Consider the following 21,567-nt stretch of genomic DNA (forward strand, 5'->3'; position numbering starts at 1 on the left):
TCAAATTTCTGGGATGATTGGCTTGAAGTAAACCACTGCTGCAGGAACAGGTCCTTCCTTTATCATAGTATAATAGTACGTGCGAGTTGGAAGGGACCTTAGAGATCATCGAGTCCAACTCCCGGGATTCGAGCCCTCTGTGTAGCAGAGCAGCACTTCTACCACTTGTGCCACAGGGGGGATTCAAACCTGGGCCTCCGGTGTTGCAAGCGGCGGTTCTACCACCGTGTGCCACTTTAAATGCATTATCTTGCAAAAAAAAAAAAAAAAAAAAAAAAAAAAATGCAGCAGCAAAAGCAGACACTAACTACAGAGTGGGTTGCACAGGAATGATAAGCTCAGTAAGACTTCAACTGTCATTTTCTGGGTATGAGACTTGCCTAGTCATGTTAGCAGTTTTCTAGTTCTTGCAGTAGGTGGGCCCTGCCACTGCTCTCCTGTTTACTTTTGCAGTCACGTGAAGCTGAAGCTTTTGCAAAACACAACGAACAGAAATATGACACTGCTCTATGAGGTTAAAATTAGAAATGCTTCGTTTGCTATGAAAAAAAATTGCATTTACTTAATGTCAGTGCAGGTGTTACACTGTGCAGGAATTACTGGTCACCTCTATGCATGCAGCAGAGATGCGTATTTGCAGGCTTGCTGAAGCACTTGCAGAGGATCAGTGAGGGTGGGATACTTTTGCACATGAAAGTGTTTTCAAATACGCTTAGACAATATAAAAATACTTTTCAAAGGCAACTTCAGCATTTAATCTAGTTATGAAGAAGTCAATAGATGCACTTGGTTTGTAGAGCCTTTTTATTTCATGTTAACGATGTTTTCAGGTTGTGGGTTTGTTGGTGTTCTTTTGTTGGTGCTGTTTGTGTTTGGTTTCAGCACGTGCACACATGCTAGAATTAGCAGCAAAACCAACCTTAGTACTGTGTGTGGCACGGGTTGGAATAACAGTCTACAAACACAGATAAAATCCTTTTTAGTTGTTATTTGCAATCTTTTTTGATGTTCTTCTTCGTGAGGATAAGCAGTTGCTTATTTTGATTTTTCTTTTTCACCCTACAGCATAGGAAGAAATTGTTTGCAAACATTCTCAAGCAAACAAGGGTTATAAATGAAACCACCCCATCTGTTCAGATTGTGGAATAACTTCGTTTGCTGCGGTACGAATTTGCTGTTTTGCAGTCAAAATTGCATAGTGTTGTAAAATGTCATCCTTAAAAACACAAAGAGTTTTAAATTATTTGCTGGGGATTAATGTTTCACCAGCTGGTGTACTTACTTCTTTTCAGGTTTGCTTGCTGTGAAACTTTCATGTAAAAACTGGTGGACACCGGTGTTCTGTAATGTCAGTCTAAAGTCACGTCAGGATTCAGTTTTGGATTGGAACCAAAACATTCAAGGGGCTTTGGATAAGCAACTGCAATTTCCAAGTCCATAAGAGGCCTTGAGTTTCACTGCACACTAAATACCCATTGCATAAATACATTATAGTACTCAGGAAAAATAAAAAACAACAACAAAAAACCAACCCAAACTCCCCTGTGGTGCACATATGTATATGTATGTATCTATCTATACATACACTTACAAGCCAGAGCTGGTTATGCTTTCTTCTATCCTTAAAATGTCCCTAGTAAAATAGGTAGTTTTGTGACTCTTGAGCATCTGTGGCTGGACCAATGTACAGGCATTTTTTTTACATTACATTTCATGGAGCCCACCAAATTTCCAAAGGCTTACAAGTTTAGCAGTACAAAACCAAACAGCAGAATTATACCTCGAAGAAACAAAGTAGATACTAATTTATTTGGTTAAGATAGGGATATGTAACAAGAAATGAACACAATGAGTTAATACTTACAGTTTATAATACAGAAAGTTGAAACATTAAGTACCTTCCCTCCTATCTGTAATACTGTCCTCGCAAAACTGACCAGACTGTCTCCTCTGGCTATGTAAAAGTAAACAAAATACCACTACATTGAAATAACTTCCAATTACTGATAGATCTAAAAATGCAGTACCCCACGTTATACCCACAGGAAGCACAGAGGTAACTTCTCAGAAAGCAGGAAGCCTGTTTCCCATAGCTTTACGATAAACTATTTACTGGAAAAACAGAACAAACCAACCTATCAAGCAGCAACTTCTAGTATAATATTCAACAAAAACGTGAATGTGTCTTATTATTTCATATAAATGTCTGTGGTTTTTACCCTTACAAACAATACATACATGTATTATTATTTTGTTTATTTTGTTTACTTATTCAGAAAGTAGCTACTGTTTGAGAACAAAAATCTAATTCAGCATTTAATTGTGTTTAAGCCTGGTAAGAAGTGGTTAGAAAACAAGAAGAGAAGGTCAACACAAAGAAACTTCTCTCTCTCAAAGTACCTGCAGGAAGATTAAGGTTATCCCTTGTGATGGACTGAAGGCAACATTTGGCCACTGTTGTTGTTCTTGGCTGCTTCCTGTAGCAAAACCTACATTAACCAAATTCCTACTTAATTTGGGTTCCACCTTTTTGTGAAGTCTATTATCTACACATTTATTTCTAACACCGACTTTCTCTTATTTAGCCTTATTGTCTTTTGTAGTAAAAGAATGCTAAAAGAATGTAGTAAAAGAGGGTAAAGTTAGCTATTTACTTGCATATGACAGCAAGTTTAAGTTGATGTGTGCACAAAAATATAAGACATCCCGACTTGGCAGAGATAAAGAATACTTCCAAGTCCTGGTTATTAAATGATGACTAACAATGTGCAAGAAAGCATACACTTGCAAACTGCATAACAAGGTGATACGTTATGTTTTTTCAGTGTATTTTCTGAAGTGCTGTTCAACACGATGTAATTTGGTTCTACCACTGTTATAACCAAGATAATTGGCATAAACTAATGGTAAGAACACTGAAAGAAAAGCTGCTCTGAGCCACTGAGGGCAATTTTCTTTGACAAAATTCAACAACCAATAGCTGTTTTTTATTTGTTCTAATTCCTAACGTGATATAAACATAAATAAACATGTAAAATATAGAGTCTCGGGGCCTATGATGCCCACGATACCCATACGGTATATGGACTATTCCAGAAATAAAGGAAAAAATCCACCTAGAAAGATATTTTCGCTTTCTTCATAGAATAATGGTTAGATGGACAGACTCCGTAAGTAAGAAATTTAAACTGTATGATACAGTTGAAAATCCCACAATAGGATTTCATGATATCCCCATAATAAATTGCACTAAAAATTTAAATATTTGTCTGTAAAAAGGACTTCATCTAAAAAACAGTCAGCAGATATTATTAAAAAACTACTTTTCTCCTCAGCACTAACCTATGTACAAATACAATACACACACATGTACATACACTCGTACTAATTTGGACTGTACATTACTATAATGAAACTGTACGTTGCACAATATGGTATAAGCTGCATTTCTTGGAGATAGCATCTTCTTATTTGTCTGAAATTGTATACAAATTAAGCATGTGTAAGACACATGGTCTCACTGTATTACTAGTAATTTGCTGTAGACGCTGTTATTTGCATTAGTAGAGCATGTGCCCCTTCTGCTAGTGGTAGACATCGATTGGCCACTGCTGTTACTGCTGTTAGGATCTAAAGTCTCTTTACATCTCAAGAGACTAAACAGTTGTCTCTTATACTGAGAAGAAGCATAGTAGTAAATGAAGGGATCGATGCAACAGCTAACACTGCTGATGCATACACACAGTAGGTAGGCGAAGTAGAGATACTCTAAGCTATTGTCATATGAAAAATGGATATAATGAATTAATAGCAGGATATTTGTTGGCCCGAAACAGATGACAAAAACTGAGAAAACAGCCACACACAAGAGCAAGGCACGCGTCTTCTTATTTTGTCTTGCAACGATACTAGAAGAACTCAGACACCGAATGATGCACACATAACAGACGGTAGATATTATAAATGGCACCACAAAGAAAACAGATGAGAAGACGGAGAAGAAGTGTGCGTAATAGCTCTGAAGCTCAGATTCCCTTAGCACGTCATGGCAGGTTGTGATATTTAACTTGGGTATTTCCATAGTTTGCTCTCTGATGAGAAAAGGTACAACCCCGCTTATTGCTACAAACCATATGATGAAACAAATCACTGAGGCACGCGTTAATGTACGCCAGCCAAGAGCCTGCATAGGGTACACCACTGCTAAGAAGCGATCAAAGCTTATGCTCGTCATCAGCATTATCGAACAGTACATGTTACAGTAGAAAGCAGCAGTGACGAAGCGGCACATCCGAGGTCCAAATACCCAGTCGTTTCCAGAGAAATGGTAAGCAATCTTGAAAGGGAGCACGCTTACAAACAGTACATCCGCAAGAGCCAAATTCAGCATGTAAACTACAGCTGGCTTTTCAATTTTCATTTTTTTCAGAAACACGAATATGGCTGTAATGTTCAGAGGGAGGCTGAGCACAACCACTAACGTGTAAACCGAAGGAACAAAACGGGTCAGCCATGGACTAGTGAGGTATCTCCCCGTTTCCACTGACACTGTTCGTTGTTCACGTGGAGGTGATCTCGTCTGATTGGTAGATCCTGATCCAACCTCCGAGTCGTTTTCATCACTGCTTTCAATATCTTCCATAGGTATAGATATCACAAAAGTTCTGCCCATTGCTCTGCTGCTATTGTTTGTACGGTCTGAAACATAAGAAAGCACAGAGATTAGAAAGCAAATATTTACATGCTATGGGGAAGTGAAAACATCTTTCAACGAGGAAATCTAAAATCATATTAGTAACACAAAATAATGCAGTTAATTTCTTATTCAAAGCACTGTCTGCTCACAGATTTTAGTCCATCTTGTTTTGTTCTAGTCCCTGTTACATGTTCAGGTAAAATGTCCTCCGCAAACTCTTAACCCTCAGCTTTTAAGCCGTTTAAGATAGCAGCTGAATTCTGCTTGTGCTTAGCGAATCGATCTTATCTATGTGGGCTACTTCAGCACAAGAACAACTATAAAGTTGCCACCCACTGGTTTTCTTTGTCCAACCTGTCATACATTTTCTAAAATATGAGGTACTGGGATAAACATGGAATTCATACACAGAATTCCTGCTAGAATTATGTGTCACTGAAGTAACAAAATGCTACGATGTAATTAAAACATCTAGTTACTGAGACATTTCTGTAGTCTCTGGAGACAGAGACTGCAGATGGCCAGATGAAGTTAAAGTTAGATAGTGGAAGTCTTCACACAGCTGTCAACACTGGTATGAATCAGCCTTCTTCCTGTGCTACAGGTAGCCACAGCTTGCACTGATTGAAACACTTCACCAGCTCTACTTATTGCAGCCCAGAGTGTACTGAGGACGGCATGTGCCCAGCATGCCCTTACAGCACTTCCAAAACCTGACACAAGGGTTGTCTCCACAGCCAGCTCTTCTGCAGCACGGTTCAGTGACTGCTACTGAAGATGAGTCAGAACAGGGTGTCTGCCTTTGGAATGTAGACATAGCAAGTTATGAAAGTGTGAATTACAGAGAACTGAACGTGAGGCAAAGGCATATATATGTAAAAACAAACATCAGGAGAGTTACTGTAGATACTATTTCAGATAATTTTTTTGGAGAATTATATATCATTTTCAGCTTACAGTAGTTAGGTGTAGCTTACTTGAAATGTTCTGTAAGCAGACAGAAGTGACAGCTATTACTGCTTAAGTAACAATTCAGCTGCTTAGCGAGGCAAATGATCTGTTCGATTCTAGATTACTAAAATAAAAATGAAGCTGTGTAAGCTTGAATCAGTAAGCTGAAAGTACTTAAGCACAACTCACCCATCTAAAGACAGTGTTCTTTAGATGCAGTTACTTGTTCTACAGTAATTCAAATCACTTACTTTTAAATGCAGATGAGAACAAAAGCGTCATAGGAGGCAGATGGCAAGAGCAGCCTTAAGCAGCCAACTGCTAACCTTTGTGAGCAGGCTATGAGAGAGCAACCTTGCAGCTCGACTGTTACTAAAACATGGGATGAAATCATAGCAGTGGTAGTAGAGAGATGTGGGGATTTTTAGCTTTTAAAGCTGCTGTGCAGCATGAACCATGGTGTTTCACAGCAGCGCTCTGGGAGTGGGGGGAAGAGCACAAGAGGGGATGTGTTTGAGATGATTGTGTTTGTGTATGATGTTACTTGACCTGCATCCTCTAAAGTTCAGAGGAAAAAAAAAAAAAAAAAAGTTGTTGCTGGGAAAAATTCAAATCTGGGAAACTGTTGTGTAAACTGAAGTAGGAACAATTTGATAAATACACCAAAACACAAAGGGCACAGAAGTATGAGAGATTCGGAACACAGTGTTTGTGCAGAAAGGTACTATGCAAAATTACAGAAGGATCTAGTCCTCATTCCAAGAGAAAACATTAACAGAAGGCAGAACTACAGATCCTCAGTCTTTCACGATTCCAGACGTTCTGTCCAAGTGATTAGATGGCTCCAATAGTCAGCTCTCAGTTACGCAGTTCAGATACAGCGTAACTTATCTTTAACATCTCTAACTTCAGCCTGCAGCTAACTGAATACTTACGTAATTTCCACTGCTTAATGATTACAGCAAGAGGAACCTGTCACAATTGGCACAGTTGGTGCTCACCTCTCTTGGAAAAATCAGAACGGCATGTAATTGGAAAACAGCAACAACAAAAAACCCCTTGATTTCTCCTGCCAAGAGACAAGTCTCCACAGTAAAGCTTTGAGACATCAGTAGGAGTGACGAAAAAGCTTTAATTGCACCTCTGATTTATGACTTCAAATGCTATAAAATACTGTTTCTTCCACTGCTGTTTCTAAAACCAAAAACTTCAGGAAAGGATGATGATGATATCCCAGTCCCCAGAGCTCCTTCTTGGTTCCTCCACCGCCAAAGCACAAAGAAGATGTGACGTGGTTTCACATCAGGTAAGCACATTTCAGAGAAGAGCACAGATATAAGAACAGAGCTACATTTGGAGATCAGCACTGTGCTACTGAGGTCTACAGAACATGGGAGCTGAGATACTGCTGACAAGCGCCTCTTATTTGCCTGCCTCCCTGAACTCCAAAGCGCTTCGCCTCTGCTGCCTCACTGTAGCTAGCAGTGAAGCAGTGCTGCTGTTCTCCCTTCTTGAGGACTTGCAAGTGAACTACATGGACCCACAGATCCACAGTGACTGGCCAAAATACTTGCCAGTAACTCAACGTACTTTTTGACAGTGACTCATTAGAGCACTATGAAAAAGCTTTGAGAAAATTGACTACTAGGACAGTTTCTGTTTACCAGCCACTGACCTTTGTTTGGCTGTTCCTTATAGTTACTTAAACAGTGCTGGTAAATTTAGTTACATGCAGAATTCCTGGAGTTAACTTGTTTACAAAATGAATTACAGATTGAAGTATTTTGAGTTTGCATTATTCCATTATCAAACTTCTCTAGAAGTAGAAATCTACTAGAATAATTCAGGATGAGAACATTCCAGAAGTAAATTTAATTCTTCTAAAATTATCTGAAATAATACTCTGCATAAATGGCGTATTCTTCAGACAGGCAGCGATTTTATAAACGATGTATCCTTCAGACAGGCAGTGACTTTATTTCAAGTTGAACTCAACCCTGATGCTGTTGCCAACAGCTCCATGCTGTGTATTGTGCCCAGACCATATCCTTACCTTAAACTTAGATGACACTTAAACAGCGTGGGAAAACAGGATGAGACCTTAACCTTGCTGTTACTTCGCCTCTCTCTAGAGAGCAGAAATTTAAATGTTCTTAATGAAGTTCAATTTGATTTGAAGGTATTGATGGCTGCATACCAGTTCTTTTCATTTGCAAAGATATTTGTTTGAATAACCCACTGTCTGTATACCATTAGAAAAACCAACAGTGCACTTCACGCGTGATAAAACAGAAAGGAAGAATGTTGCTGCCCGGGGTTCTGGATTCCTTGTGTGTCAGTGTTTATTTGAAAAAGCCAATGATCAGATTGGGCAGAGGATGAGATGACAACGCATTATTTTAAAAGATTTTAATGAACCTTGACAGTAAATGTGTGACAATCTGTAATGGGAAACAGGCTTTACCTATAAGCCATAGCAAAACAAATGCTCTACAGAAAAGATTTTAAAACTACTATTAGACAGCTACAACTATGCCAGAATCTTCTAGGTATTAAGCCTGAGCTGTATAAAATGTCACATTACATGCCTCTAAAATACATCTGGTAACAGCTTCATTAATTTCTAGCCACAACAATATTTTGTTAGAACAGAAGTAAAGGTTTGATAGCATAATGATCGTAAGCATTCAAACAGTGTCAAACAGTCATCCTGCTTTTGCGAGGCTGAGACACAATCCTCTGGAAAGAGGTCAAAACGCCAGGATTATTATTTTGATAATTAATAGCATTCTAACTGACTTAATAGCTGCCTGTGCTTATAATATACACAAGAACCCTGGTTTATTAAGAATGACAGGATAAAGTTTTATCCTTGCGGTGTACCATCAGGACATTGTGTTACATACACAGTTTGCTTCTAGTAAGAACTTTGAAAGTAAGAATACTCAATAGCTTGAATTTTTCTTTTATTGCCTGTGGTCCTTACACTGATTCTCCAAAAAGACACAGGGAAATGACATAGAAAGCTCAGTAAGTTGGAGACCGTTTGACTTTAACATACTATAGTGTTCTGTCTTCCACTGAATGCTATAATTGGATTCCTGGTTATCATTCACATATTCTGCTCACACAAAGCTATTTTGTAATTTCATTCCATGTCAGTTTTTGTATGTAAGAAGGTACTGAGAGTACTGTACTGTGAAAGGAAAAGTAGAGAGCAAAAAAATACAACAGCTTCAACCAGTCTCTGACATCACCCCACATCACCTGAGTACCAGGAAAAAAAAAAAATCTTTAGTGTTTCTATATACTTGTTTATAAACAAGCAGTATTTATGTTCATCTCTCGGTGGTTGTTTTTATGAGGTGGAAACTAAGCATTGGTTAAGCCAGTTAAAGATGTGCCACTGGACAACCATTTATACTGATTTCCAGACATTACTGACTGTAGTGCTGTGCCACTGGCTTACAACAAAAACACTGCTCCTTGTACCTCCCCTCTGTATAACCTGCATCTAGAATCCATATTTTTCAGTGGCACATAAATTAGGTAAAGATCAAATGAGATGTGCAAGTGAGATGTGTTCATAAGGAAGCTAATCTTGTAGGAGAGATGACGGTGACTACCTTTTGTAACAACAAACACCACAATTACAAAATACATTGTCGAATCTCTCCATGTATACAGTATTCATTACTGTATTACGTAAATGATGTAGCAGCAGTTTTAACACACCTTACTGAAGTACCATTTTCTTGCAAACTGTTCCTTTTTGCTTTCCTTTCTCCATAGCTTTTGCTACAGGTGCTGGCTCTAAGCCATGGTAACATCTCTCTTTTCACCCACCTGTCGCCATACAGGAAAGCATGGGCCAGTTCAGACCTCAGCCAGCATGCTGCTTGGCTTTTCAGAGGCAGCACCTGAACAGCTCATAAGCAAGTGCCCAGCACCTGCTGCAAAGCTGCCTTCTTCCTCCTGTCTGCAGGTCCACCTGAGGCCAACAAGGTGGGAACTGTGGATATTGAGGGAACAAGGAGAGAGCAGGGGAGAAGCTGCAGGTGCAAGGACAGAGATGAAAGAGGATCTAAGTACACTGTGGTGAAAACAGGGCTGCTGTACGGTCAGTGGGGAGATGACATTGCTGAGGGGGTGGGTGAAAGGAGAGAGAAGCCATGCTCAGTTGCTGGGCTTTATTGCTTCCACTGTGCATCAGATAATTTGGGCTTTTCTTTTCTCAGCCTCTTATCATACGGTAACTACATTCTTCCTAAGGAAGCAACAAATGAATGATGCACTTTAGGATGTCCTTTAATGAAGACTACACAGCAGAAGGCAGGAAAACGAGCTTGGATGTTCCTGTAAACTGGAATAAGAGCATTCAGCAGTGCAGTCTTCTTCCAGCATTAACTTCTGTAGTTTGTGATTACCTCCCATGCATGCATTCCCCCCATTTCTTTCAACAAGGACACTTCCATTCTCTGCCAGCATAAACACACTTGTGGTCTCCTTATCCTCTCATGTCCCTGTTACAATAAGTTGTATAGCAGCACTAGGTTTCTCTCTCTGGTCCTTTCCTCCCAGTACAAGCACCAGCTCACTCCTCTTCCAGCCCTTGTTTCAGAAGGCCTGTTCCTAGCTGCAGACCCTCTGTTCCTCTGACCAGCTCCCTCAGCAGGAGTGCTGTGCTGAAAGAAGTGTTACACAGAACCTCGCAGAAGAATCCTTGCTATCTGCAAGTGCTTAACCTAGCTCTGTACCACTGCATCTCGGCTAGAACCCACAAGGCTGGGCATGTCTTCTGCACTCTTTCCCTGCACGCTACACCGCCAAGTCGGGTTTTGAGCCAGGTGGGTTGGAAGTCTCATCTGTCAGAGCATACGCTGTCATCAGTGTTATTTCTAGGTGAACAAAGAGGAAACTCATCTAACTGGAGAGCACGCTCTGAGCTGGCTGGTGCCGGCACACCTCCCCGGACCGGCGCTACCTGCAGACTCGGCGGACACGCGGCCTCCCGGAGCTGTCAACGCGCTGCTGGGGCACTCAACACCGCATCCCACCGCCCATCACATCCTTTCACCACTACCTGCTACCTCTCGGCCACCCCTTCAGCCGCCGGATGGCTGTAAACCGTTCTTTGTTTTCGAACACCCGGCATCATCTGTATTCCAGAGCTGTAGCATTCACTTAACAAAACAAAAAAAGAAACAAACAAACAAAAAACCCCCACCACCAATCAACAGTTATCTGGGCAAACCGCAGCAATCCGCCTGGCGCCCAGGCTCACACGTTTTGGCCACAACGCCGCACGAGCACACGCACCGCAGAGCTTCAGGGCTCCGAAGCGAGCAGGCTCTCTCCCCCGTACCCAGGCCGGCGGCAGAGCCGAGCCGATCCCCCACCCGTCCCCTGGCAGCCCCCGCCGCAGCGAGGCGAAGCCGCGACTCACCGGCTCGGGCGGCGGCGATGGGAGGCAACAGCGGGCAGCTGAGGACGGCCAGGGCGCAGAGCAGCGCGAGCAGCCCCATGGCTGCTGGCTCCCTGCGGTCCGTCCTTCCCGGCAGCGCCGGGAAAGCGAGTGAGATCCAGGAGGAGCCGAGCCTGGCCGCCCCTCGGCCGCTGCTGGGAGAGGCGGGGGCGCCTTCCTGCCGGGCGGGGGCGGGACGGTCCCTAGTGGGAGGGCTGGGTGGCGCCGGGTTCGCCGCCGGAGCTGGGGGTCGGGGTGCTGCTGTGCTGGTAGTATCCCGCGGGTAAGGAGAAGTGCGGAACGGAGGGTTTCGGCCGAAGGCTTGCGGCAGGCTGGAAGCACAAAACAACCCAACACTATTCCTCGACCGCGTGGCTCTCACGCCCGCTTTGTTCCGTGCGCGGCTGCGCGCTGGGCGGAGCTGCTCCCAGTGCGGCGGCACCTGTGCGGGTGGGGGGCGCGGTGCTGCCCCTCCGCGCTGCCCGCGGGTGGAGGGCCGGTGTGCTGGCGCCCGGACGGAGATGCAGACAGCTTTGCCGCTATCGCTTAGGCGGTGTTTGCTGAGAATGCTATTCCACTCCACCGGTACTTTGAGTGTATTTTATTCCTGAGGTATGTGCTGCAGTCATAAGCAGTACGCGTCCCGTGATTTGCTGGGCTATGCAGCCCTGTCCTCAATTATATACACGTGTGCTTAGAGCAGTACAGGAATAATGGGAGGAAGCCTCTGTTCAGAACTGGATCGGTTACAGTTGTGTTATTACTGCAGAAACACATACTTAACTGAGAGTAACAAGGAAGGTAAGTCAGCTCTTGACAGCAGGAAGATCCAGTGCTAATCGCATCTTGCTCTGCAGTGCACAATTCTGGCCACTGCTCTGCATTATCATACTGTTACGGCTGGCCGTTGTTTGCATGAAGCAAGAAGTGTGATAGCCGTACTGCTGGCCGACCCTTCTGCCACCAGGTAAGAGGTGATTGCTAGTTAGCAAGAGACACATCCATGGCCAAACCTCTGTCATCCTTGGACACAGTGGGAAGCCCACAGAAGATACCTTTTGCTTATTCACAAACTTAGTTACTATCAATTTAGGAAACACTTCAATCAGAGGTTAGTTCTTTTATTTTCTGTTTTGGAAGATGGGCACTTCTGTGGTCTTGCTGCTGTACAAGCGTATGTGAAGGTAGTGTAACAGCAGAGGCTTTCAATAGCCAATGTTCTTTTTAGTGTATACATGAACTAGTTGTGATCTGAATTCATTTTCCATGCTGCAACAGCTGAGAGAGGTGCCTTCAAAAGAGAGAGGAGAGAATGAGTTGCAGTATTTACTGGTGGGATGTCTGTGTGGGGAAAACTCACTGTGCCCTCCATATAAACACCTATTATTTTAGCAGATTCATTCCACTGAATGAAATTCAGGCACCATGGGAACACACAGAGCTCTGCGTACGTGCTTTCTGTCAGAGGCACTCCATGTACGTAGCCTGTATTTATAAGACTCAAATGTGGTTTTAATCTTTGTAAATGTGCACAGCAGAGTGACATCGATGACCTAAATGTAGACGGCCTTGAAAAGAATATGCTTAATCAAATACGGAACTGACTCTAACACACCATATATAGTAAAAACATGCCACAAACCTAGTTCCATTCCTTGCAGATGTGGGAGCATTTTAAGAATTCTGTTTTACTGAGAAATGCAAAAGGAAGCATCTTGCCAAGGGTTCAAACTGGAGATGAGAGAGGTGACAGATTAAGGTCTGCAGTGGGACTACGTCCTCAAGTTGTGAGGACTTACGTGCTTTGAACTCTCTAGTTTTATAGGGAAGCATTGCACTGTTTTCCCCAGTATTCACAACGTGCCAAATTACTCTGACACACGCTTGAATATAAGCAGGTATTTTCATTCTGGTAAATGTTTTTGATAGCAGATACTGAAGCTTCAGGAAGCGCTACTGCAAACACTCTCTCCTTACTGCTGCACAGTGCCAGCACAAGAGGAAACAGACACAAATATGAGCACCAGCCAACACTTCTGTGCTATGCTGCGTGGGTAGCAGAGCGCTGGCATAGGTTGTCTAGAAGCTGTGGGATCTCTTTAGTGGAGGTTACTGCGGTTTAACCCAGCAGGCAGCTAAACAGCTGTTTGCTCTCTTGCTCACTCCCAGAGGGACAGTGGAGAAAACAGGGCAGAACTTGTAGGCTGAGGTAAAAACTATTTTTTAAAATATAAGTGGAAGAGAGAAACAAAACTAATGATAATAAGTAAGCAAGTAAGTAAATAAATATATATTTACAAAACAAGTGGATGCACACCACAATGGCTCACAACCTACTGACAAGTCCCCAGCCAGCCCTCAAGCAGCAGCTAACCCCCTTGGCCAACTCCCCCCCTCAGTTCTGTTGTTTTTTCAAAGCACACGATATATTGTGGGAAATCCCTTTTGTTGGTTTAGATCAGCTGCCCCAGTTCTCTCCCCTTTGAGTTCCTTGTGATCCCCAGCCCTTCACCGGCAGGACAGTAAGAGAAGCTGTAAAAGGAACTTTCTGCAAAGAAATCAGTCAATTTCTAAATTATTTTATGTTATTTAACACTGAACTTATAACGTTTAAATATTCATCTTAGTGGGGTGGACTGAGCAGAAGGTTGTATGGTACTTCCCTGTCTGCTGGGTTAAACCACAGCATAAGCACATCTTTCTAAATGCTTTACTAGACCTCAGCAGAAATATACACTTCTTCGTATGTAAGTTCCAGGTGTCTTCACTGGTGGGGCAGAGGTCGGGTAATAAGACATAGCCTGCTAAATCTGTGAAAGATGTGAAGGGAAACTCACATCAGACTTACAGCGAAGACCTTCCATTCTGCTATAAGGAGCAGACTCAGAGCTATGTTCTTTGCACCACTATAGACTGGATTACTGTTGATACAGGAAGTGTTACTTTCTCAGTCTGGGCAAACTAATTATAAGGGACGTGTTGATGGATTCTAAAACTTGTACCACTTCTAAATTCTGGTTCTTCCATCTTTTTTACTGTAAGGAGTATTGCAGAACTTCATTCCTATACAACCATAGTAGGTCAACCAAGAAATACTAAGGAAGCCTAGAACTATCTAGTAGCATTGCTACATCAGTGAGGAAGCAGCCATTTTTCTAATGGTCAGGTGCTACGAGATTACAGTGGTGCAAGACTGGGGTTAGTAGTTACTACTCTAAAAGGGAGAGATTAAAAGCTTATTTTAGAGGCAAAACCAGTCCTCCAGGTCTGCGAAAAGGGTTGTGCTGTCTATGTAGTTTGGAACTGATTGAGGTCATGTGTGACTGTTGCTCTTTGAATTTTCTAATAATGGGAAGCTTGTTTGTAGCTTCTGCTGTCTCTTAAGGCTGCTAAAGAACATGTGCAGATAGGCATCCAGTAAAACAGACCACAGCTGTCACTTGTAATGGTGTCCCTCTTTGCTTGGCCAAATAAGATAGATGTTCTTTCTGCAATTTTGTGGCTTGTTTTAGAGCTTGAGTCCTACCAGAATGAACAAGTTCAAAATCAAACTAAGTTAACTGCAAACCACTCTTGGTCAGCTCTAAAAATCATACTGCAGAGGTAGAAAAATGTGAACTGCACAGCTGTCGGCCAAAGATCACTGGCTTTTATAATTTCACTATAACAATCTAGGACAAGAGGTTTAAAAAACAGACAGGAAGGGTGCAGTTCCTCCAGTGGTGGAAACAGCTGAGTAAAGCACTGTTCATCTATTCTGGCTTTTCCCTCCATTTTCATCTCTAGCAAGACAAGTCTTTCCACAAGATCATTTTCTGAATGAGCGAGGTTTCAGCAAGTAGTATCTAGCTACACACAGTTGGAGGCCCAGAGTTTTGGACCTTGCAATAACCTCCCTGAAGTCAATTTATTGTACTTTTTAGGAGATACCACCTGTTTGACAGGTACAGAAATACTCTGCCCAATTACATGGTACCTGGTAGTACCTGTCAATCTTATATTCAGGTGGGAGCCACTGTGGTCAGTCTTGTTTAGCAGGTTTATTATTTGTTCAGTGACAAACCAGCTAATTAAGAAGAAAAGCTTCTAAAGGAGATCATAAATTAAATGGAATCTATTCTTTGATGTGTACTAGGAAAGCAGGAATGTCAAGAAATGGTTGGAAGAGGTGACACCAAGCATACAGACCTTACATTTCCTACATTACCTGGGAACCCAGTAACTTTTTGTAAGCAGGTGTACTTCAGGTGCAGCCAGTAGATGACCAATGAAGGTTCTTTCATAGAGCTAAGCAGGCCTTGAAGAAGCATCCATAGACACTGGAGCAGGACAACAGAGCAAGCAAGGAAAATGCAGAGGGGAAATGAGTGACTGGGGAGCAGCTCAGCAGGAAGGGACCTGGAGGTGCTGGTGTCAGTAGGCTCAGCTTGAGCAAATCACACTTAGCGTGCATTAGCACAGCATAGCCACCAGGTCAAAAGAGGTGACTCTCCAACTGCAGACAGTGTTGGAGCAGCCTCACCTTGAATACTGTGTGCAGTTCTGAGCTGCATAACACAAAAAGGACATAAAGATACTCAAAAGCATCCAGAGGAGGTGAGACAACTGGCAACAGAGCTGGAGGAGAGGCTGAGAATACTCAGGTTGCTCAGCCTGGAGAAGAGAAAATTGAGAGGACCTCTCTGCTTCCTGCAACAATCTGACGTGGTGAAACTAGATGGCTGGAGTAGATGATCTTTGCAGGTCCCTTCCAACTGACCTGTTGTAAGTGCTACTTTCGGCTTCTCTACTATTTTAAGAGAACCTGGATGTTGATGCTAAAAAGTAACATAAAAATCATAAATGGTAAATGGCAAATGCAGTATACCTAGCTGGAAGAAAAAGGGAAGAATCCAGGGACTGTTTGTTTTGTCAGGACTATTAGCTGTTTTAAAGTAAAGTAGCGAAGTGCTCACACTTCATGCCATGACTAAAGAACTACCTCTAGTAAGTGTAATCTTTTTTTCAGCTTGTATTGTAAACAGGTAAGTATCTGTCTGCCACTAACTTTAGTTTTATTTCATCTTCAGAATTTTTTGTATATTTGCTTCTACTACCTATTCCAGAGTGTCTCACTACACTTTCATCTTTTGCAAGTGTTTTGTCACAAGGAAAGCAAGAACAGGAGCTATTTCCCTCTGCTTTATATAGTATATTATTCCCTATACAAGCTTTTACCCTGTAGATGTAATTGGTCACTTAGCAGAAAAATCACCACCACTTCCAAAGGCATAGAAAGGTCATGAAGTCTTCCCTGCTGAAAAACCTTCCCAAAGTGTACTGTAAGGACAACCAAGTTTAACTGCATTTTGTTTCATAAAAGTGCTGAGAAGTTTTCTCATTACCATCTAGGATGTTACTTTAATTACCCTTTTAAATGAAATTTAGGAACCAAGCCGGTTTAATTAAGTAACATTTATTTTACATAGAACAATCTCCAAGGAATATTTTTAAAAAATCTAAATACTGATTTTATTGCATTTATTTTCTTACAAAAAAAAAGACAGACAGGCACAATTTATGTATTCAAATACTTCAAACTGAACAGCTGTTTACTGTTCAGATACCCCCATGCCACTCAAAAGGATGCGAATGTAGAAAATGTCATTTTACACAAGGCAGTAGTGCATTTTATTTAGTAGGAATGAATCAAAATATATTTTTTCCGCAGTAAAACATTACTGTCACTTTATAATTACCTATAAAAATTTTTGAATTGCACAATAAGTTTTCTTTCAATTGACAACTGCCAGAAAATAGGCTTAGTATGTAACTAAATATTTGTGCAAGCTATCCCCTAAAAACAAATTAGGATTTCTTTTGGTAAAAACTTAAATGTCTAATACAAACTATATTATATATCTGAGGTCATGTTTTTAATAGGAAGAGGCATATATATTCAACTAAATTCAATTTCTGTCTACTTAATATCCACAAGAGCTGAGTGTCCTAAACAATATTTTGATTGGAAATTACCAACACCAATGAGATCTGGAAGTGTTTAGAATATTCTATCTCCTATTCTTCTGCTTTACTATCAATGATGCAAAGGCACTGTGTACATTCCTCTGAATATTTGGTGTTTTAGTTTTTTTAAAGTTCAAAAGCATCCAATGACAAATTTCAAATGTTTAAAAGCAAGAAAAATAATAAAAAAATACTGAGTAGACTTCCCACTGACGGATGTAGTCCATGATATCCGAAGACACTCATTTTCCATAGAACTTCTTATTCAACAGGAATATAAGCAAATTAACATTCACTTTAGCTTTGTCAAACATTTTCATTACAGCCACACCTTCATACTGCATCTGAAGCAAATCCTGTAATCATAAATAAAATTATTATCCTTTGCTTGAATCCATACCTCACAATAACCAGATTGAGTCAGTTTCATCACATAATAACCATCTGAAGCTCCTGGTTCCTCACAATTTCAACAATTACAAGCAACTGCTACGTAGGTATGCAAAACACTGCATGTCCTCTAGATCCCTAATTACAGGCCATTAGCAACAGCAAACTAAAAGAAAGATTGTTTCCTATGTGTTTTATTTCTCTAGGCCTTTTACTCCTTCCACTGAAGTGATATGGCATTTGGTTTGATGCATTCAGTGGTCACTCTAGCATATACATTATCTCTACTCCAAACCCAGCATCCTACACAAGTTACATAGTTACTCCCCACTTGACCTCTCTTCTTGACCAGTCTGTTGATCAAACAGTTCATGGACATAATAGAAGTCTGAAATTCTTTCTATTTAGAGCAAATGCAACCTGGAGCTATAGAGCACAGTGAGAAAATCACAACTCTACCTGGAAATGAAGCTGCACTTTTTCCATCTCAACACCAAGAAATTTTGCTTTGATTTCAAAGTCACCCACTTCTTCTCCAGGTGTGATATCAAACATCACGTTCTTAAACCTTAAATCAAAACATAAGCGTCATTTGAGTACATACAACATGCAGTTTCAAAATACTTCAGGATATGTCAAGAGTAAAATCTGCAGAATAAAAAAAAATAAATTCACCAGAAGCATCAATGTGTAAGAACAGCTTCACCTCCCCCTCCCAGCAGCAACAAGAGCCACTGGACTTCAGATCAGACAGTGGAGGACTGTCAGAACTGCAGTCTTAAACTTTGCTCATCTGTCACTTTGCCATTAGTTGAGTAGTAAGGTTTGAGAAACCACACTGCAAATTAAATGATCCAGCTTAGAAATCTTCATAGCCTGTAAGTTGAGCTCTGTAAGCTGTAAGTATAGCCATGGCAGCACTTATTTACAGACACTGCAAAGAAGAGATCCTTACAAAACCTCACTGCTATGAACAGGTGAGATGGTCATAGCTCAGACCTCAGAGAACAGGCAAGGTAAGCCACCACCTGTATTTGTTTTACCACAGTCGGGAAACACAGCCTACATGCTATTTACTCAACAATATGAAAGTGCTTGGTCAGTAAGTAAAAAATAATTGCTGCAACTGCTAGTTGTGGACATGCTGCCTAACTTGTATGCATCTCATCTAAGCTAAAGCCAAAACCCACTTAATTCCAGTATTTTACAAAGGTAATGCAGCAAGGTGCAAGGGAAAATAAAAGAGTGAGCTATGAGGATCAGACTTCATGTTTCCTCCAAATGTTAAAATCTGGAGGTATTTCAGATGCAGCGCAGGAAGATGAAAATAATTCTAGTGAAAGCCAGACTCCCTAAGGAGATGTGGATTAGAAAATGCTTATTCTGTGCCACACTTACTGGTTGGTTTGAAGATCTTCAATTTCTAGGATAACACCCTTTTCATGCAGCCTAGCAGCAGTGTACTTTAATGATGCCTGCTTCAGTTTCTTGCTGCCCTTCACCTCCTCTTTTCCATCTAGTTTAATTGACCTCCTTGAATTTCTAGGAGAGAACAAGAAAAATGGCTTGTGATTAATCTACCAGCACAAAATTTTGTATTTTACATTTCAGCTACTCTTCTAGCTTTGTTCATTGCCATTAATGAATTAAAGTAATATTCAAACCAAGTCTGAGAATTCAGGGGAGTTTTATGCGCTTCGCAAGTAGTCAAAATATTTCTCATAATGCTTTTGAAAGAACATTTGCTAGCGCTTATTTGAACTGCATTGTGAAATGCAAACCCAGTCTAAAGGAGTCCACAGTCATCACTTAAAACAGCAGTTTGGAAGCATACAGTAATGGGCATTGAATAGAACTGGCCATTAAAGTTAATTTTTGGATCTCCGAGGTATGTACTTAGAAAACTCCCACTTTTGTCTATCTGTTGGAAAGAAAACTTTTTTACCTGCCCTCCCTCCTTATAGAACGTGTAGAAATGTTAAGAGACAAGAAGAATCTACTCACTTTCTTGTTAAGTTGTCTAAACAAGTTTTTATATAGGTGTTGTAGTAATTAATTTGTTCTTCATAAAATGCTGTCTTGGAGTTAAGTGCATTCAAAGTCTGCTGGAGTTTCACCAGTTCAGCTTTTCGGTGATGTCTGTATCTCCTTTGATTCCGGATATCCTTAAATAGAGGATTCAGTTTTGTTATGTGGTAGGATTATTAACTTGGTATTTAGAAAAAGTTTGCTAGTATTGAGCACTATAGTTTATGCGTCTGAACAGAAGGTAACCACATCGCTACTCTGGTTTGCCAGTGATGGGAAATCACAATTTTCCACTTCTGGGTAAATCAAGTTATTAGAAAACAGCTGGAAGGGAGATCAGATGGATGGTTCTGAGCTCCCTGCTTCCTGTAGTACTGCAGTGCAGGATTACAGTGCTGCCTCAAAACCCAACAGTGCCACTGGAGCTTCCAGCTGGACAGCCAGCCATGCAAATACTGTCACTATGGCCCATGCCAAACATCAGCTTTGTCTCTTCTGTGTGCAAGGCTGTATCTGCTTGCTCATGGTGACTGGGGGTAGCTGAAGCTAAGTGAATGCAAGCTGTGGTGTCCTTAACTCTGCTACCATTCCCAAGGCAGTACACTAACAGTCTGGAGCATCCAAATAAGAATCAAATCTCAGTTTGCTGATGATCTAAATGAAAGAAATGATCTAAATGAAAGTACTCTATTGCTTAACTACCAGAACTGGATAATGTGCAGCTGTAGCAATTGTTATCCAGACCTGATTATCTCTTAATATTTCTGTCTAGACTGGATTGAACTTAGATGCACAGAATCGACCCATATGCGAGGAGCACATTCAATTTACCTTAGCAATCTCATTTATAATTTCTTGGTACTTTGTTGCTGAAGAGACTAATCCTGCTTGTTCCAAAGTCCGGAGATTTCTCTGTATTTTTCTTTTCTTTTGTTCTATTGGTAGCTGCCCATCTTCAAAAATAGACTGACTGCACTTCATTTTCTCTGGAGTTTTGGAATCTAAAATGGCACGTTTTTCCACAAGTTTTGAGTGCTCGGATTCCTGGGTAAAAACAAATCCAGAACAGTTAGTTACTTTCCAATTCAGAGTAACAGTTAAATACCCAGATGCAATGAGTTCTCAGTGGAGATTACTAAGGCTTGAGGTGCAGTCTTTATTCCTCTGTTCTTACCAAGCGGTCTGTACATGCTCACCTTACTATCCATATCCGAAGTAACTAATCACAGTAAACACAAATTTCAGTTAATTCAAGCACATTTGAAATCAGCTAGAAGATTCGGTGGCTGAGTTGTGTGACAACTCACATGCACACACGGAGGTAAGCTAAGATTTGCACACTCAGAATTAGTATTTCCAAGGGACATCTTCAGTTGGGAGCTCTTCCCACTCAGTTCCTCCTCAGCTGATAGCAGCAGTTCCCAGGCCTGTGTTTGCTTATGTTGCTTAAGCAAATATACTGGGCAGCAGAGAACTTAGGATTCCGAAGTTCACAAGAGAAAATAAGAAATAGCAGAGGGATACACCTCAGGCTATCTGATAATAATATAGCATAAAAAAAGAAGAGGCCATGTTTACAAAACATTTAAAGAATTACAAAAGCTACTGTTGCTGTATTAGATTAAAAAAAAAAACCCAAACCGTTAAATACTGCTTATGTTTCCCCAAAGCTGTTACCATACACAGACTGAAAGACAATTTGAAGTCTTGTGTTTTAAATGCTCTATAGCTAAGTAGTTAAAAAATGGACAACAATTTCTTTATTATAGGAATATATGACAGGAAAAGCTGTCAGAAATCTGTTACGTCTTTCAAATAGCTAAACAAAATAACTTTCTTCCCTATTCAGATACAACACATCACTCACCTGTTGTGCAGTGGCTGTTGTTTCTAATATTTCTGAGAGTGTATCCCCTGGCTGTGTTCGTATCATATCCACAATAAGTCTTTTGGTCCTTTTAAAAAGGATACATGGATATTAGAAAACAGTTGTCGAAGGATCATCACTGCATTCAATTTATTAAACAGTAAA

At 41.0% G+C, this 21,567-nt stretch overlaps 2 protein-coding genes across 5 annotated transcripts in view; both read right to left on the reverse strand.

Moving 5' to 3' along the window:
- Nucleotides 1–1,781: 1,781 nt before the first annotated feature.
- F2R (coagulation factor II thrombin receptor) lies at nt 1,782–11,470 on the reverse strand. Its single transcript, XM_072359592.1, has 2 exons — nt 11,094–11,470; nt 1,782–4,698 (listed from the first exon to the last, which is right to left on the reverse strand). Exons 1-2 carry the CDS (start codon nt 11,170–11,172, stop codon nt 3,518–3,520), a joined length of 1,260 nt encoding a protein of 419 aa, XP_072215693.1. The 5' UTR covers nt 11,173–11,470; the 3' UTR covers nt 1,782–3,517.
- Nucleotides 11,471–16,553: 5,083 nt separating this feature from the next.
- The window catches only part of IQGAP2 (IQ motif containing GTPase activating protein 2), a 117,747-nt gene continuing 112,733 nt past the window's right edge, over nt 16,554–21,567 (reverse strand). For 3 of the 4 annotated variants that reach the window (XM_072359093.1, XM_072359092.1, XM_072359090.1), the window contains 6 exons: nt 21,403–21,490; nt 20,367–20,579; nt 19,512–19,672; nt 18,906–19,049; nt 17,967–18,075; nt 17,225–17,473 (listed from right to left, as the gene is read on the reverse strand). In XM_072359093.1, the coding sequence (XP_072215194.1) occupies nt 17,360–17,473; nt 17,967–18,075; nt 18,906–19,049; nt 19,512–19,672; nt 20,367–20,579; nt 21,403–21,490 (829 nt within the window). In that variant the 3' untranslated portion in view covers nt 17,225–17,359. Of the gene's footprint in view, nt 17,474–17,966; nt 18,076–18,905; nt 19,050–19,511; nt 19,673–20,366; nt 20,580–21,402; nt 21,491–21,567 lie in introns of all 4 variants that reach the window. The other variant, XM_072359091.1, reaches the window with a different exon arrangement.

Source organism: Excalfactoria chinensis, chromosome Z (assembly GCF_039878825.1).
Source record: "Excalfactoria chinensis isolate bCotChi1 chromosome Z, bCotChi1.hap2, whole genome shotgun sequence".
NCBI lineage: Eukaryota > Metazoa > Chordata > Aves > Galliformes > Phasianidae > Excalfactoria > Excalfactoria chinensis.